The following is a 17973-nucleotide window of genomic DNA, read 5'->3' as shown; positions in this document are numbered from 1 at the left end:
TGAGGACAAGAGGCTTGTGTGGGTGGTGCCAAAGGGGCTGTGGAAGCTTCCAGACGCCTCCCCGGCTTCCATCCTGCTCCCTCACATGGACTCCACCTTCAGCAGCCCAGGCCCCCCGCCTACACCCCCTACGCCAGGCCAACCCCACTGATGGGCACGCGCTGCAGGCTGATGACGGCTGAGGGCCGAGGACGTGCACTTGTGAGACCCGTCTATGCACCCACTTGAAGACCATGTCCGCTCTCAACCAGCGGGCAGCAAACTAGGAACAGCTCGGCACACAGAAAAGGCCTGCGGTGAAGGCAGACACACCAACGCAGCCTCTGTCGCAGGTGGTAATGCCAGCATGCGGCATCTAAGCCTGACCCATGCCCTCCGCCCACCGTCTGTCCGGTGCTTCGGGCTGAGCCCGCCGGGCACATACCTACCGGCCACCACGCGCTCCACGGCATAGTCCAGGTTGGACGTGTGCACGGACTGGTGCCCCTCGCGCGCCGCATGCAGCGCAGCCTCGTTACAGATGTTGGCGATGTCAGCGCCTGCCGGTACAGGGGGGTCTCCAGCAGACAAAGGGGGGCAGCTTGGAGGGGCGGGAAGGGCAGGGACAGGGCCACGTAGCACAACCGATCCCCCCCATCCCTGTGATGCCATGTGCTGGACCACTTCCCACACACACTGACAGACAAAAAAGGATCCTTAACAGTCACCAGCTTCTAGTTAAGAACACAAGAAGTCCAGAGGGAAAAGACTATATAATAAAAGGGGTTTTTATTTACGTTACCCCATAAAACAAGAGCCACAAAGAAAAAAATCTCCATTTGTAATAGAAGTGAGACTGTGGGGCGGGGACATGGCCTCACAGAGCAGCGCCCAAGGGAGCAGCGGGGAGACAGGGCAGCATGCGGACAGAGTGCCAGGACCTCAGGGAGGGCTGTCCCTCTGACTCTGCCCCCTCTGCACACAGCCCGCTCCCACCCAGGCAGGGCCAGCCGCAGGCCCTGGAGCAGAGCAAGGGTCCCGGGGGTGACCAGCCCCTACCGCTGAAGCCAGGCGTCAGCTCCGCCAGACGCTGAGAGTAGAAGCTGCTGGCCCGCATCAGCTTCAGGCCCTTCAGGTGCTGCTCAAAGATCTCCCGCCTTTCCTGCAGAGGCAGGACAAAGGACATGGTGCGAGGGCCAGACTGGGGTTGCTGAGCAGGATGGATGAGCCCAGAGGGCAGCCCGGCCATGCCCACCTGCAGAGTGGGGAGGTCGATGAAGACGTGTCGGTCCAGTCGGCCGGGCCTCAGCAGTGCGTTGTCCAAGATGTCAGCGCGGTTGGTGGACGCCAGGACAATGACATGGTCGGTGGTACCCATTCCTGGAGGGAGAGATGGCGGCTGTGAGGCCGGGGTCCCCGACCCGACGGCTTCCCCACAGATGCCCACAGGACACAGGGCAGGAGAGATGGGGCCCTGCAGTCGTTCTGAATGAGGAACTGCTCCACCCAGGCCACCAGCCCAGGGGCAGAGCCACAGGCCAGAACCCAGGTCTGTGCGCCAAGGCTGTCCTCCAGTCCAGATGGCACCTGCAGGAGAGCATGGGGGGCACGAAGGGCACCTCCTCACACTGCGCTGCCCGGGACAACAGAGACCAGGGGGGTACACTGGGGACATTTCCTCTCCAACACTGGGTCTTAGAGCCTGGGTTTTTGGTCCCAGGTTTCTCTCACTAGAACTTAGAAGCAAGTCCAGAGACCATAAAAAATGGCCCAGATCTATGTGTGAACCTGGGCTGGACCCAAATTTGAATAAAGCAACTGCAGAAACACATCCATGAAGCAGCCGAGGAGACCTGAACCTGCATGGACATGAGGTGCTGGCAAGGACACAGATGATGACACTGTTAATTCTCCTAATGCAAAGAGGTGCACCTGGAGCCCTGAAGAGCCAGAACTCTGGGTTTGCCTTAATATAACCCACAGCGGATGGGGAGGAGCACAGAGGGGTGTGGGAGAAAAAACTGGCCGCTACAGACAGGCACTGAGGCTGGGCTGGGACATGGGGCTCACCGCACACTCCCTTCCGCTCTGGTGGCCGTTTGACAAGTTCAGTAACACCAAGTTTAAAAAAGTAAAGACCGTCAGGCTTGGTGTCTCACAGCAGATGGTCCTTCCCTCCACGATCCCAGGACACGGCCAGGGCCCAGCCAAGCCCCCCACCCAGGGAGGGCACCCACCTCACTGAGGGGCCGACACCAAAGCACTGAGAAGCAGCCCCCACCCCCCAGGGAACCACCCCAGAACGTCAAAGAAACGTGTCCTGGAAACAAGGCACCCCGTCCTCGGTCCTGCACTCAGGAGCGTGGAGCCAGGACGCCACGGGGAGCCCCATCCCACTCGCGTGTCTCAAGTGGACACTGCAGAAGACCGCTTCCCGCTGCAAAGGTGATGTCTTAAAGTAACCCTGACTTCTGTAGCAGACTCAGACAAGAGTAAGCAGTGCCCCGGCACATGTGAGGCACCAGCCCCGCCTGGCCGTCCGCACTCGGTTTCAGGGAAAAGTGAAAGTGACGTGGGAAACCAGAGGCTCCTGGAGGGAGGGGCCCCTCGGAGACGGAGGAGCCCCCCAGCTCGTCCAGAACCCTGGCTGGGAAGACCTGCTAGCGCTCGTGCCTCAGGTTCCCGAAATGCCTGCCTGCCAAGGCCAAGACCGTGAGTACAGACCCTGAGACTACGTTAACAGTGAGAAACACTGGACACTAGCAGGGAACACCAGGTGCGGAGGAGAAGCGGCAGCTGGGCCCCGGTGAGCGAGCGTCAGGGGCTCCAGGCCAGCACGGCCCACCAGACCAGACCACCCCCGGGCCGCAACGGCCAGGCCACGGGGTTGCTGCGAAACAGCTGCACAGGGAGCTGCAAAAACGGCACAGGGCAGTCCCCATGGCCCAGGCCACGCGCGTGCCGGACCTGACTCCACGCGCCCAGGCTGCCGGGCACCCCTTTCTCCACACCTGGATCCACCCCTGCCTCGATGAGGAGAGTCCACCAACACAAAGACCTCCTGCCCCCCCCCACCATCCTGACCCTTCGCGACCTCTCGTACCTTCTGCCCCCCCACCATCCTGACCCTTCGCGACCTCTCGTACCTCCTGCCCCCCTGCCACCATCCTGACCCTTCGCGACCTCTCGTACCTCCTGCCCCCCTGCCACCATCCTGACCCTTCGTGACCTCTCGTACCTCCTGCCCCCCTGCCACCATCCTGACCCTTCGCGACCTCTCGTACCTCCTGCCCCCCCGCCATCCTGACCCTTCGCGACCTCTCGTACCTCCTGCCCCCCCGCCATCCTGACCCTTCGCGACCTCTCGTACCTCCTGCCCCCCTGCCACCATCCTGACCCTTCGCGACCTCTCGTACCTCCTGCCCCCCTGCCACCATCCTGACCCTTCGCGACCTCTCGTACCTCCTGCCCCCCCGCCATCCTGACCCTTCGCGACCTCTCGTACCTCCTGCCCCCCTGCCACCATCCTGACCCTTCGCGACCTCTCGTACCTCCTGCCCCCCTGCCACCATCCTGACCCTTCGCGACCTCTCGTACCTCCTGCCCCCCTGCCACCATCCTGACCCTTCGCGACCTCTCGTACCTCCTGCCCCCCCCGCCACCATCCTGACCCTTCGCGACCTCTCGTACCTCCTGCCCCCCCCCACCATCCTGACCCTTCGCGACCTCTCGTACCTCCTGCCCCCCTGCCACCATCCTGACCCTTCGCGACCTCTCGTACCTCCTGCCCCCCCACCATCCTGACCCTTCGCGACCTCTCGTACCTCCTGCCCTCCCACCATCCTGACCCTTCGCGACCTCTCGTACCTCCTGCCCCCCTGCCACCATCCTGACCCTTCGCGACCTCTCGTACCTCCTGCCCCCCCACCATCCTGACCCTTCGCGACCTCTCGTACCTCCTGCCCCCCTGCCACCATCCTGACCCTTCGCGACCTCTCGTACCTCCTGCCCCCCTGCCACCATCCTGACCCTTCGCGACCTCTCGTACCTCCTGCCCCCCTGCCACCATCCTGACTCTTCACGATCTCTTATCTACGCTCCATCTCTAGATTTGGCCACTCTGACAACCTCACAGATGCTGAGTCACTCCTACGTGGACTCCTGAGGATAGCCTGTTTCACTCAGCATAATTCCTCTGAAACCCACCCAAGCGGGTGCCTGTTAGGACAGCCGGCTGCTTCTTCCTGCGGCGGTGTCCCAGGACAACACCCCCCGGAGCTTCACCACCACCCACCCGAAAAGTTTTCAGCTATCACAAACGGAATGTGCAGTGGTGCACACGCGTTTTGGGTGGACATTTCGCCGGGACCAGCACCTAGGAGTGTGACACTGGGTCCATGGGTCAGGGCATGCTCGGTTTGTTCAGAACAGCCAGGCTGTTTTCCTGTTATGTGCCCACCGAGGTGCATCAGGTTTCACTCAGGATCCATTTCTGCAGTTGCTTTATTCAAAGTGGGATCCAGGGTCACACACAGATCTGGGGTCCAATCTCTTCACATCTTCACCACGTTTGGTGTCGCCACTATTTTTGATTCTAGTTAACTTGGCAGGTGTGTGGTCCTATCAGAATCTCAGTAAGAGTTTTTGTTAGACACGGACAAGCTTACCCTAAAATTACATGAAAAGGCAAAAAAGCAGGACAGCACTTTTGGTCAAAAACACAGTGGGAGGAGTTCCTTCACTCTCTTTCAAGACAACACGCAGCCAGGCGACGAGGGTGCAGAGTGAAAAGGACAGGCTGGTGGACAACAGAGCAGAGAGACAGGCCCCAGGCAAGTGCAGGCTCAGTGGAGGGAGGACAGCCCTTCCAACGAGGGCGCAGAGCACCTGCACATCCACAGACAGACTAAGCTGCGACCAACACCTCGCAGACATCAACTTGAAGTGGGTCACAGACTAAAATGGAAAAGGTGGCTGGGGCTTTCTAAGGCCTCTGCACAGAATCAGATCCATCTCGCCCCCAGCTCCTCCACCAGGAAGCGTGGAGAAGAGTCCCCTGCAGGGGCACATGGCCCAAGTCCCCTCCATGCTGATCCCATCAGGTGGCTCAGCTGAATCCAGCGTCCTGCCGTGTGGTCTGGGTCCCTGGCCCCTGCTGACCTGAGAGGCCAGCCACCCCTCCTCCCAGGCTCTCCCACAGCCGGAACGGTGTCTGCATCGTGCAGGCTCCTCAGAGCCGCCCGAAAGCTGCGACACTCAGCTGTGTTGGCACAAAGAGCCATTTGCGGGGCCCTCGCAGGAGCGGCCTCAGTGGCAGCAAACCTGGTGGAAGCTGTTCCTGCCACAGCACAGAGGGGCCCAGTCGGGGAAGACGCCACCTGGTACACGCTTCCTGGTGGGCACAAGTCTGCCCAAAAGGGGGCTGTCTTCACGTGTGAAAAACAGGAGCAGGAAGAGGCGTGCGGCCCCATGGCCCAGGCACTTGGCCACACACACAGCGGGGCCGTGGGGCCTCCGATCACTCACACAAGGTCACAGCCCTGCGGGTGAGGCCGTGCACTCGAACCTCACTTTACACAGCAGAAGACGCCGGCGTGGAGAAGGGGGCCTCTCGCAGCCCAGGAGCCCAGCCGGGGTCACAGCTGGACAGGCGTCTGCAGCACGGCCACGAGGTGGCCGCCCTACCAGGGCCCTGGAAGTCGACGCTCTCCCCTCTGTCCCAGTGTCACGAAGGTCGCCATTCTTTCACAAGGAACCAGAGGCTCCCGCTGCAATGTGGCACTGCTGGGGCTTCCAGAAAGCCAAGGACTCCGGGCGACGACCTTGTGAACTGGAAGACAGGGTGCTGGTCAAAACGCAGGCCTCGCCGTCACAGCCAGGCACTGGGTGGGAGGCGCAGTCGGAGCAGGAGAGGGGCCTGGGAGGGGCTCTCAGAAGCCCCCACATCCAGGGTGAGTCTCAGAATCTGAGTCCCGAGACTCATACAACTACAGACACTGAGTTCCAGGAACTCCCTGCCCAGACCCTGAATTTGTGGCACCGAGTCCCTGAGCAAATTCTGCTGGATGAATGGCCAAGAGCTGGACGTAAGGGTCTCCAGGGGCAGCTCCAGGCGCAAACCATTCTCAGGACGGAGCAAGGCACGTTCCTTGGCTTTGTGAGAAAGCACACTTGATTTTCAACCTGCAGACCTTTCAGACGACACACCTCGTCCACTGCACAGCAGCACAGGAGGGGTCCTGTGGGCCACGTCCCCACGCAGGGACCAGCGTCCACACCGTGCACAGCGAGGGGCACCGAGGCTGCTGCTGCTTCTGCCACACGTGAGGGCACAACCTCACTCCCAGGACGCAGCCTCGGGGGGACATCCTTTCATGGGACTGGCCTGGAAGAAGTGTCACGTCACAAGGACAACGACGCAGAAACAGTCCCAGGCTGGAGGAGATCAGTGAGACAGGATGGTAGCTGATGTGTGAGGCTGGGCTGATCCCCGAAGGCCAGTGTGGATGAGACCAGAACGTGGGTGTCTCCAGGCCCCTTCCGACCCCACGGATGCACCCTCTGTGGTCTGGGGATCAGCCCAGCCTCACAAATAAATGGTTCCCTTAGAACCAAAAATACTTTGAGAAAAAAACTCTCTACCTACAGCATTTAACACAGAAGAACCAGAGTTCTGATTAAAAAGAAGTTAAAAATGGACCCAACACAGCTGGGACTCGGCGCGTTCACAGCGGTGTCACTCACAGTAGCCAGAAGTGTCATCGACGCAGAAACAGATAAACCAACTGTGGTCCCTCCACGCAAGGGGACATTATTCAGTCTTAAAAGGGAAGGGCCTGGAGAACACCAAGGTCGGAGAGACAAGCCTGACACGAGGGACGGCCGGGAGCCGGATGCAGGGAGCCAGGCGGGGCCGGGGCGGCACGCGGGGCCGGGGCGGGACGCGGACAGTTTCTGTTTGGGAAGACGAGACTGGGAGGCAGCTGGTGATGGTGGGCAAGCAACAGTAGGTGTAGTCGTGTGCGTCGTGCCACTGCGCTCTCCGTGGGGGCGACATATGTACGTCTGTCCACCACGAAAGCAGGAGCTACACACGCAGACCCGAGAGTTCCGAACAAAGGTAGCGCCAAAGGGAACAACCCACATTACCTTTTCTGGGTCGTGTCCATTAAAAAGGAAAAGAATTGTGTGGAAGCCAATCCAGGGCTCATGTCCAAGGACAGCAGACGCAGCACTGCCCCCGGTGGCCCCCTGTCCACACATGTCCACTCCACCCTCCGCCCGCTCACTCTTCAGCAGGGCAGGGAGACCCACACAACGGCACCATCACCCAGACTCCCTGGAGCCGAAAAACACCACCGTGACCTGAACTGACACTTCCGTCCCTGGCGTTCTGCACCTCGATTTTGTAAAAGTGAAAGCAGAGTCTCTAGGGGAGACGGCAGCTTCCTAAGCGGCCCGGCTTGCGCCCCGGGGCACCCCCGCTGGAGCCGACACTCACCGTCCATCTCCACCAGCAGCTGGTTGAGCGTCTGCTCCTCCTCCGTGTTGGAGAAGCCGGACGTGGTGCTGGCGCGCTTCTTGCCCACCGCGTCGATCTCATCGACGTACACGATGCAGGGGGCGCGGGCGCGGGCTTCCTTGAAGAGGCTCCGCACGCGGGCTGCGCCCAGGCCTGAGGACACAGATGACCAGGAAGCCAGCGGGTCGCAGACACCAACCTCCTCTCGGGCTGGGACCAGCGCCGCCCAAGGTCTCCACAAGCGTCCTCCCCCGTGAACAGGGCTGCTCCCTCCTGGACCCCCCGCACCATGAGGGGACACCCAGCCCCTCCGTCCACTCCCTACCCTCACGCCTACCTCCGATGACCTCCACGAACTCTGGGCCGGCCATCGCCAGGAAGGGCACCTGGGCCTCAGTGGCCACCGCCTTGGCCAGCAGCGTCTTCCCGCAGCCGGGGGGGCCGAGCAGCAGTGCGCCCTTCGGGACCTTGGCGCCGAGCTGAAGGAAGCGCTCTGGGCTCTGGAAAAGCAGAGGGTGATGGGGCGCTGGCCTAGCATTTCAGAGTCCTCAGGAGATGACTATGGGATCGGACGCCGGCCACACCCATGTGGTCTGGGAAAGCAGGCCAACAGGCGCCCCCACTGTGGTTCCACAGGCCCACTGAGCACATGGCGCGTGGTGGCCCCGAGGCCCCTCGCACCTGCGCCCACGCGCTCACCTTCAGGTAATCCACAAACTCCTTCACCTCCAGCTTGGCTTCGTGCATGCCCGCCACATCTTTGAAGCTGACCCCTTTCCCCATCTTGCCGTCCACAATTGTGAAGCGAGCCATTTTCAGCTGATTCTGGGCAGAAAAACAAATGGTAGTATTATGTGAACACAATGGTAAACAGCCCAAAATACACAAGCATGGTGCAGCTAGCTGAGTACAGAACACCATGCTGTGTTCACAGTGAGGGCGAGTCTCCAGCTGCACATGGAGACACGGCACCCTGCGTCCCCACCGCCCCGGTTTCCAGGAAGGGACAGGAGGCACCCCACGGCCCCGCTCCTGTGGCCCCTCAGCCGATGAGGCTTGTCAGCCAGAGATAGCTTGACACAGGGAAAGTGCACGTTGTAATGAATGCCATGACAGAAGAATATTTTTAAAGCATGTTAAGGTTGTCCTTTTTAAAGACAACCCTGAAATTTTCTCAGCCGATGGGGAAACTCCAGGAAAGTCACATCCAGCTGACATGGAAAACCTTAGAATAAACAGTCTCAAATCCCTTGGCGCAGACACCCCACAAGCAGAGGGGGCCTCAGTCACAGTCAGAGCTGGTGCTGTGCCCCCCACCCTCCGTCAGCTGAGCAGAAGGCAAGATGCAGTGTCAGACAACAGCCCCACTGGCCTCCGTGACGGGTTACCTCTCACTGTGTACCAGCCCTGCACAAGGCAGATGGCCCCAAGAGCACTTACGAAAGCACTGAAGCCGCCTTCCCTTCCAGTCATCCCAGCCAGACGGAAAATGTACCACAGGATGGCCAGACCCACGGCCGTCATCCCCAGCGCGTAGAGGGCGCTGGCGGGAGAGAGAGGCAGGTGTGGGCTCAGGGTGCCACAGGGCAGCCAACACTCTCACTGCACCACGTTACAGCCCACAGATGCTTCAAAGATGAGAGGAGACTCCATTCTGAGACAAATGTGTAGAAGCCGCGGCTGAAGATGGTCTTCCTTGTCCAATTCCCACCCGCCCCTGCCTTCACACAGTGTCCCCATAGGTAGGCCAGGAGCGCAGCAACACAGGACATGCAGCATCTGCCTTGCGTGAAACCAGAGCCGAGACGGTCTGGCCCACCCGAAGCAGGTGCCCGTGTCCCACGCACTCTGGTGTCAAAAGGAGGCTACCGGTTTGGGTTAGCAGAGCAAAGTACACCAGAGCAGCAAACAGAGCAGACCCTAGGGAGCCCTGCCACGTGGAAAGGAACCAGCTGTGCCCCACCATGCCCCACAGCAGCCAGGGCAGCAGCCTCGGGGCCTGCGCCTTCAGGACCGAGACCCGTCACTTCTCAGAAGCTGCTGGTCACTGTGCTCTCAACCGCGAGCAGACACAGACCTCTGCATGAGGTCTCAGGGCCGCGGTCCCAGCGTCCACTCACACACCCCGTGCCCTGCGCATCTGTCTGTCCCCCTGAGGCCCTGCACGGGTCTCTATGTCTTTCTGCAATGTGGGACCAAGAGCGTCTGCGGGGCACCCTACTTCTCCCTTCCCTGCTCCCTCTTCCTGTCTGTGGAAACAGCAAACCCACAATGTGCTGCATTAAGAACAGACAACTGTTGTGCAGACAACTGAGGAAGCGACGGGAATTGCGAAGGCCCGAGGAGCTCCAGGTCCCCGTGCCACCTCCCCAAAGGGCTGGGGCTCGCTGCGGGCAGGGCCGGTCTGAGATTTCTGTCTGTGTTTTTTTTCTCACGCTACAAAGTCAGTTTAGTTCAGGACCCCATAGAAATGACTGACATACTTTCCAAAGAATCCTGTGCGCTTATAGGACACCGGGATCCTGTCCCTGCCTTCAATGTTCAGCTCGTCCTCAGCTGCTCGCAGCTTCTCTTCAAATTTGTCGATATTCGCCACCTGCATGCGGTACATCAAGGCCAGCCGCTGGGGACAGAGAGCAGAGGGATTATGAGGGTGATGACAGGACAGACTGGCGGCCCACGCGACAGAGCGGAGCCTCAGCTGTGCTGTGCAGACAACCTCAGGGTTTCACCTGCCATCGGAAACCACCTCCATGTCTAGAAAGCTTCAGTTTTCTCAAACACAATTACAACCAAGTTGTCACTGATACAACAGTGCACACAAACGAAGGGTGGCACGTGCATCGTAAACTCGGCACCTGCCTCGCATTCGGTCAGAGTCAAGGAGCCTGCGGTGCTGGACCTGGGACCACAGTCAACCTGCCGAAGTCTGCTGCTCACGCGTCAGGTGAACCTGACATCCCACCAAGCAGGTGTCCACTCCCAGGACAGAGGACGGGCTCAGGCGGAAGGCGCAGGCGGCGTTCCTGGAGCGCTGGTGAGAAGGTCTGACTGCCCACGGGCCCTATGTCATCTTTCTAACAGCCCAGTCCCGAGCCAGCCCGACTTTAACTGTTCCAAGCTCTCTCTATATGTATTTCTACTGAAGTACAGTCAGTTACTACGTGTCAACTTACGACTGAAGCCTGGGCTTCTCTGTACAGGAGAGTGCGCTCGCTCGGGGGGGAGCAGAGCATAAAGGCCGGTGGTCCCCCACCACAGAGAGGGGGCCCAGTTTTACCCAGCCTGGTTTTCCCATTATGCAAACTTCTAACAAAAAGTGGGGAAGAGGCTAAAGAAACGTGACAGTTAAATATAACTCATGATCCCTAACTGGACCCTGGATTAAGAGCACTAACAAGAAAGGCCCCTAAGGCAGGAGAGAGGCCCCCGGGAAGCAGAGGCAGGAGCGTCCTTCTTGGCCTGACGCTGGCCGGTGCTCGGGGGAACGGGTGTCAGAGATGGGCAGGGACGCCAGGCGAGGGGCTCGTTCTCACACGCTGTCGCAGGGGCACCTCTCCCCTCCGTAGGGCCCGGCCCCACCTCACACGACATCTGCAGCCTCTCCTCCGCTCCCCTCTCCTCCTGCTCCTCCCGAGGGCTGACTGGCCTGAGTCCGGTCTCAGCCACTGCGGGTTAACCTGCCCGGCCCCATTACCTGACTGACCCGCACCAGCCCAGACACCCCGGGTGCCCTCAGCCCCCACCCCAGGGCCGCCTCTCCCCGCCTCCCAAGCCTCCCAGACCCCCCTTCACCACAACCCGCACGCCCGACTCACAGGCCGCCCGAACACCACGGCCCCAGGGTGCAGGTACACCTCCACCACGTCGCTCTCGGGCACCACCTGCACCCGCTGCACCTCGCCCTTGGCCAGCATCTCGTGCACAAAGTCGTTCCAGGAGATGTTGCCGCCGCTGGAGCCGAGGGCGTTGAGCAGGCTCATGACGACGGCGATGACGAACAGGGTGCGCAGCCGCTCACGGTACATCTGGTCCTCGCGCTCCCGGCGCCGCCGCTCCTCTGGAGGCAGGACAGCGCGAGGGCGTCAGGCCGGGCCTGGCCCCACCCTGCACCCGCCTAGTAAGACCCTGCATTCTGGCCAGCTTTTCAACAAGGTGACGAATCACGAGCCACTTGAGGTCACCACCGTCCCCCTGAGGGAGGACACTGAGGCCTCACTGGCTGAGATAACACAAAATAGCTTTTAAATCAAAACCTCCTGGACCAGCCTGGTGCAGGTGGCTGCTGGCGCTGATGGCGCAGGGCCCACGGGCCGGGCGCACACACACAAGTTACTGATGACAGTCACCCCCCCCGCCTGCCCTCCCCCACCTACAAGTGACGTCGAGTGAGTCCACCAGCACTCGGCACAGACGTGGGAAGTGGCGCGCGGAGGAGTCTGCAGGCCCGTTCTTGACCAGAACCGTCAGGTAAGCCCCCGTCACACCCTTCAGGTACCAACGCTAACTGAGGAGCTCAGGGGTCACTGACCCCAGGCCCAGAGCACAGATGGGCAGCAGGCCCACCGGGGGCCAGGCCTGGGCTTCCTGCACCCACAGAGCGCGGGCTGGAGCCGCGTTGCACAGACACGGCACTGTTGGCCCAGGACTTCACAAGGTCTCACCAGCCCACAGTCCCAGAAGCCTGCTACCCAGGCCCTGCGCCCACTGGCACCTTGTCCAGATAGCAGGAGGCCCTAGACCATGGGGGTCCTGTGTGCAGTGCAGGCCCCACCTTCCCAACACCCCACGTCGGCTTTACAGACCTGCACTAACCGCCTTCACCAGGCCTGCTCAGCACAGACCTAGCTCACAGCCACAGCTTCCTCCCCACTCCGCACCACACACCAGCAGAGCCGGCGTGGTTGCCTCTCCAAGGACAGAGTGCAGTGCGACTCGGCCCACTGCGCTCTGCACAGCCTGCCAGTGCGGTCCCCACGGTCCTGTGAGTGTGTTGTATGTGCACCGTCCCCTGCGTTCCCCTTTGCCTCTCAGACTGGCCCGCGTGACTTCTTGCCTGGTTGATACTACAGACACATGTTTTGCTGGGCATGGTGTCCTCGGTAAAATTTTAGAGGTAGACTTACTTCAGGAAACTAAATATTTCCCACACGCTTGGCCGAGATGCTTTCAGGAAGCACCTCCTGGTCTGCTCCCCTCTCCAACAGTCCGGCTGGAGGAACTCAAGAGCACTTCCAATCCAGCTTAAAAACACTGGGTGCGGGCATAGCTCAGGGGGCAGAGCCCATGCTTAGCATGCAAGAGGTGCTGGGTTCAATCCCCAGTCCCTCCGCTGCAATTAAATAAATAAACCTACCTACCACCTCCCAAAACTCCCACAAAATGAAGCCTGAGAAGGCTACCCCAGCAACTGCTTCGAACACATGAAGGTGCATTGCAGACACTGTCCCAGCTCATGATAGGTGACCGTGCAGCTGACATTTCAAACTCACTTCCCCAGAAGGCCACTGAAGAAGGTGAGCACTTCCCGTGTGTTCTCATGTGAGCGGCTGAGCACTTATTTAGAAGCCGTCTCTGAGACACTTAGCTTTCAGCCTGCTTTCCTCATGAACCACTGGTGAGCCATCGAGGCTGGCAGCTGCACTTTCCGACAGCTACTCTGGGCCATCCTGGGTGAGGCTCACTGAGTAACAGGGTCCCTTCCAGAAGCCCCCGTGGTCACACCTATACAACGGCGGTGACTGCTCTGATGCCCCGAGAGAGCACACTGAAACCTTAACACAGTTTCAGTTTTCCAATAAACCCTCCTCCAGCTTCTGAGTCAAAACCGCCGAGCCCCCTGCCCAGGCACTGAGGAGCCTGACAGAGCCCCCCAGGACGGCAAGAGGTCCGTCCCAGCCCTGGACACTCAGTCACACACGGGAACTGACAGCTTCAGATGTGTGCACAGCATGGTGGGCATTGGGGTGAGAGCCAGGTTCAGAATGACCTGGAAACCCAGGGCTCCGAAGTACCAGGAACTGGCCCCTGTTCTCGGGCGGAGCAAACCAGGAGGTGCTTCTCGAAAGCATCTCGGCTGAGCGCATGGGAAACATTTAGTTTCCTGAAGTAAGTCTACCTCTGAAATTTTACCCTGAGGACACCATGCCCGGCAAAACACGTGTCTGTAGTATCAACCAGGTAAGAAGTCACGCGGGCCAGTCTGAGAGGCAAAGGGGAACGCAGGGGAAGGTGCACATACAACACACTCACAGGCTTGGCTAAATAAACATAGGATTTCCGGGGTGTAACAGGTGAACAAAACCTGACTCTGAGAGTAAACAAAAAGCAGCATTTAAACATTTTAGACATCAGGGACATTTCCTCCACCTGGAAGCCCCTCTTCCTCCCACCTCGCTGTCCTGAGGTACCCAGGAAATGCTGCTGCCCTCTAAGCCACTGGACTGTCCATCCACCGGACCCCCCAACCCATGAGACCGCTGGGAAATCCCACCACCAGAACTGCTGGGCCGGGACCGTCAGCACCGCAGGGCTCCTGAGTCAGCAACGCAAACCCAGAACCACGCGGCCGACGCTGCTGCGTCTCTGGGGTAGCAGCGACCTCACTGACCCCACGGGAGCCGCTGGGATGAGAGCCCGTCTGGACACAGGGGCCAAACTCCTGCCGATGGGACCACGAGCTGACCCTGGCTAGTGGCCCAGGAGTCACCCTGAGGACGGAGAGCACACCCCTTGCAGCAGCCATGGTCAAAGTCAAACAGTGACATGCGTAAGAATGCAACGGAAGCTCTGAAACCGGCTTGGACAGCGAGGACTCAGATTCAGGAGCCTTCTAAAGAGGAGCTGAGGCCTGTGGGGCTCTTGGTGACACTGGAGGAGGGGCTGCAGCTCCCCCCGCACCATGTGAAGGACAAGGAGGGCGATGCCAAGCCTGAAACCAGAAATGCCTAAATTTAAACCCAAACAGCAGCACAAGTCCCTTCTGGGAGCAAAACCTGTCCCCACTGAGCTTTAAAACGGAAAGTTGCAGCTCATCTCAAGGCAAGGCAAAGGGGCCACCAGGGCAGCACATGCCATAGGAACACATAACCTTCCTGCACCAGGGGCTGCACCCCACAACCTGGGGCTCTGGGTGCCCCACCCCCTGAAGAGTCCCTGGACCGCATCTGGGGAAAGTCTTCCCGTGTCCCACCAACCTGGTCAGGAGCTTGCCCTGGGGGGCAGTGGCACCTGGGGACAGGAGTGGTTGGGGGCAGTCCCTCCAGCAAGGCTGCCCTCCGACCTCAAGCCCCTGGGGCTCACCTCTGGGTGAAGAGCAGGCGCCCAAGTTCCCCACCCACAGGTAACCCAAGGAGAGCACACACTTGCTACAGCGCTGGGCGTGCTCCAAGCATCCATTAGGGTTGGCGGTTTCCCTGTGTATCACCTCCAAGCAGCCGACTTTCATCCCAGAGGTCAATTCAAAGTCACCTTTTTCTTTCCCCACCTTCATACATGCTGAGTCCTAATTCCAGAGTGAAGGTGAGACTTCAGGGATCTCCTTCCTCAAGGGCAGGCTGGCACTGCCCTCTCCATGGGGCTGTTCTTCAGGCCCAGAGGCAGGGGCGACACTGACCAGGGGTGCCGAGGAGGGCAGGGTCCAGCCAAGGGGTCCCAGAGCCTTCCTCCCCACCCCAGATTCCGGGTTCAGAGTCACCTTTTCCGAGCAGAGGACAGAAACTCCACCTGCCTTCGGACTCTCTGAACAGGTGCTGGTGAAGGCATCTCTGAAAGGACCGGCAGGGAGCACCCAGCAACTGCATTGGAGACTGGGGGCAAGTGTGCTCAGGGTGGCCTTCAGGGTGGGTCTCCCAGTCCTCACACTCGAGCACCCACGTGCAGACACCCCAGGCGGCATCAGGGGAGAACGGGAGACAGATCTACCTTCCTCGTCTTCAGGGCTCCTCCCCTTGGGTTTCTCGTTGTTCTTCATCTTCCGCCTCCTCCTCGAGACATTAAAGTAGAATGTGCCTCCTACAGGGAAGAGGGAAAGCGCTCAACAGTCAAGACCTGTAACTGCAGGGAAACACTTAGGAGAAAAGTATCTTCTCAAATAGCCAAACTCAGACAGAAACCATCTGAAGTCTACGTGCGCAAGATTAAGAACTACTTCGATTTACAAAGTTGAATCTCTTTGTAATTGAAATTAGCCGATGTGAAGAAATAAAATCTAGGAAAGTAAATTTGAGAAAGTGTCATAAGTTTCTTGGAGAACAAGCCTCTCAACACACAGTCACTTTAAATGGATTTACACAAACAACACAAGGGCTCCGGCACAGGTGGCAGCGACCAGGCTGCCACCTTCACCAGGACAAGCTCACGTCACACTCCTCACACAGAAGGCTCTGTCCTGTCCGAGCTCTGAACAGACCAGTGCTTAAAATGGGGTGTGGGGGAGTCGCTCACAACGTGAGCTGCCCCTTTGTTCACAGACATTAACAGAAGCACAAGTCAAACTGCCTCTGTGTCCACCCGGCACAGGGCTGTCTGGGTGCACCGGGTGCATGTGGGCTCGCGCGACCACAAGTGGGCGCCAGGCTGCTGAGTGTACCTGGAAGAGTCTACTTTTTCCCTGTTCTGGCTGGATAAAGAAGGGAGTAAAAGTACAGATGTCAACCCTCAAGGCCCTTTGACCAAAGGAGAGAGAGACAGCAGGACCTCACAGTGTCTCATCAAACAGGGCAACTGCAGGGGAGAAGCACCTTACTTGCAGGCTGTGTTTAGTTACCTCTGGGACACAGAACACAAACAGCCAGAGAGAGGACATGGAAACCTATTCAAGCAGCCCAATTATGGCCAGAATTAAAAAAATAAAAAGACAACTCAAAAAAGCAAAAAGCAAAAAGCAAAACTGGCCTGTTCAGACCTGAGACAAATCTCCTTTCCATAAACTCCACTTCACAGCGCGTGGGGGCTCACACTGAGCAGCAGCTAGAGGTCCTCTTCCGGAATTAGTTTTCCTGACAATGTCAAACAAGCAACGTGACCTGAATGTATCCACAAATGTCTTTCAACAGACAGATACACACCTAAAAGTCTCCAGAGTCTGACTGGATTCTGGATGAGATGCTGTTTCACCAACAACCTGCTGATCCCTTCAAAGGTGGGGGTTAGCAGTTGCAACTGGAAGCTCTGAGGAAAAAAAGAATGATATGGAGCTCAGCCACTCCAACACCACAGCACACGCAGGCAACACAGCTTAATTCCCCACTGCACCATCATCTTAAAAGCACAAATATTTATCTACATGTAACATTAATACTGCCCTGAACTATGAAGTGATCGTCTGAGCATTATTTCAAAGTTTTAACATAACATCAAAAGAAAAAAGGTAACATCAAAAAGTCAAAAGGAAGCCAGCAAGTCAAAGAAACGCTGAACGAGAGGTGTGGAACCCTGGCTGCCATTCTGTGCCTCAAGGCTCACAACCCTTCTGCAGGACATGAGGAGCCAGGGCGGCAGTGACTGCCCAGACCCCTTGCTCCGAGGTCTCCAGGCAACGACTCCTCCTACAACGTTTCCAGGGACTGTACCAGTACCCACTGGAAAGTGTTTTATGTTAAGGTCAACAGTCCAGCTGAATTTTTTCTGTCTCTGAGTTGGCAATTCCTTCATTTGTTTTATTTATTTATTTTTTTCCCCTTAGTTCATCCCTGGTCTGCAGCTATTATGGAGGAAAGTAATCCCCTGCTAAGCGCTCTCTGGTAAGGAGCACATTACATGTAAGTTCCTGTTAGCAACAAGGCGAGAATTCCTCGTCCAGACAATTACTGTCCCACTTAGTTAACACACTATTCTTGGCTCAGTGATGACCAGAAGGCACATAAAGGAGGGCCACAGAGTGGACCGCGTGATAAACGGGTAACGGCAGGGTGCTGGACATAGAGAAAAAAGTCATTCTTCAAAGTCAGGCCCAAACACTGTCCGAACCTCATTACTTCGCTTTATTAGTGCTACAGTCACTGGTGAGATAATATGCTTAGAGCCCACAGGTACGAGGGAACTGCCTGTTTCAGCCCTATTTCCATAGAATAAGCACAGACTCAGACTAAGACAATAAATTATAATTTTCCTTCTCCGCCCGCCCCGCCCCGGGATGCGGGCCGGGGCCGCCTCTCGGACGCCGGGGCCGGCCGGGCGGGAGGGCACCCTCGTAGCACCATCCCGAACGCTGCCGCCGAAGGGCCTCACGTTACCTGCAGGACTCGGCCTCCAGGCCCGACGAGACCTACATGAGGCCTGGGGACGACGAACGGCCATCTCCTCCCAGCCCCGGCGGAGCAGCCTGGGCTCCAGACCGAGCAGACGCTGGAGCAGGGGCCCCGCAGCCGCCCGGGCACCGACCCCGGCCCCGGCCCCGGCCCGGGGCGGAGAGCGCGCAGCAGCAGCCACGCGGCCGCCATGTTGACCCGGAAGCGGCGCCTGCGCGGTCG

General features: G+C 58.8%; 2 protein-coding genes across 8 annotated transcripts in view; both read right to left on the bottom strand.

The window, feature by feature from the left end:
- The window catches only part of LOC116658792 (glycine-rich cell wall structural protein 1.8-like), a 17292-nt gene extending 12944 nt beyond the window's left edge, over positions 1–4348 (bottom strand). Inside the window, exons 1-2 of one of the 2 annotated variants that reach the window (XM_032464637.1) lie at positions 4028–4348; positions 2057–3981 (exon numbers count right to left, since the gene is read on the bottom strand). In XM_032464637.1, coding sequence (XP_032320528.1) covers positions 2711–3910 — 1200 coding nt within the window. In that variant the 5' untranslated portion in view covers positions 3911–3981; positions 4028–4348 and the 3' untranslated portion in view covers positions 2057–2710. Of the gene's footprint in view, positions 1–2056 lie in introns of both variants that reach the window. The other variant, XM_032464636.1, reaches the window with a different exon arrangement.
- Positions 1–17973, bottom strand: part of SPG7 (SPG7 matrix AAA peptidase subunit, paraplegin) — a 24353-nt gene extending 6380 nt beyond the window's left edge. The window contains exons 1-12 of one of the 6 annotated variants that reach the window (XR_004314094.1): positions 17737–17973; positions 16570–16672; positions 15425–15514; positions 11320–11561; positions 9985–10124; positions 8942–9044; positions 8201–8326; positions 7839–8001; positions 7481–7654; positions 1235–1359; positions 1039–1141; positions 425–557 (exon numbers count right to left, since the gene is read on the bottom strand). Coding sequence is in view for 2 of the 6 variants with exons in the window: in XM_032464634.1 (XP_032320525.1) it covers positions 429–557; positions 1039–1141; positions 1235–1359; positions 7481–7654; positions 7839–8001; positions 8201–8326; positions 8942–9044; positions 9985–10124; positions 11320–11561; positions 15425–15514; positions 16570–16672; positions 17737–17943 (1705 nt within the window). In the remaining 4 variants the exon portion in view is untranslated. Of the gene's footprint in view, positions 1–424; positions 558–1038; positions 1142–1234; positions 1360–5545; positions 5810–7480; positions 7655–7838; positions 8002–8200; positions 8327–8941; positions 9045–9984; positions 10125–11319; positions 11562–15424; positions 15515–16569; positions 16673–17736 lie in introns of those variants that run through there. The other 5 variants (XR_004314095.1, XM_032464634.1, XM_032464635.1 and 2 more) reach the window with 5 other exon arrangements.

Source organism: Camelus ferus, chromosome 21, assembly GCF_009834535.1.
Source record: "Camelus ferus isolate YT-003-E chromosome 21, BCGSAC_Cfer_1.0, whole genome shotgun sequence".
NCBI lineage: Eukaryota > Metazoa > Chordata > Mammalia > Artiodactyla > Camelidae > Camelus > Camelus ferus.
This window is presented reverse-complemented; position numbering and strand designations above follow the sequence as displayed.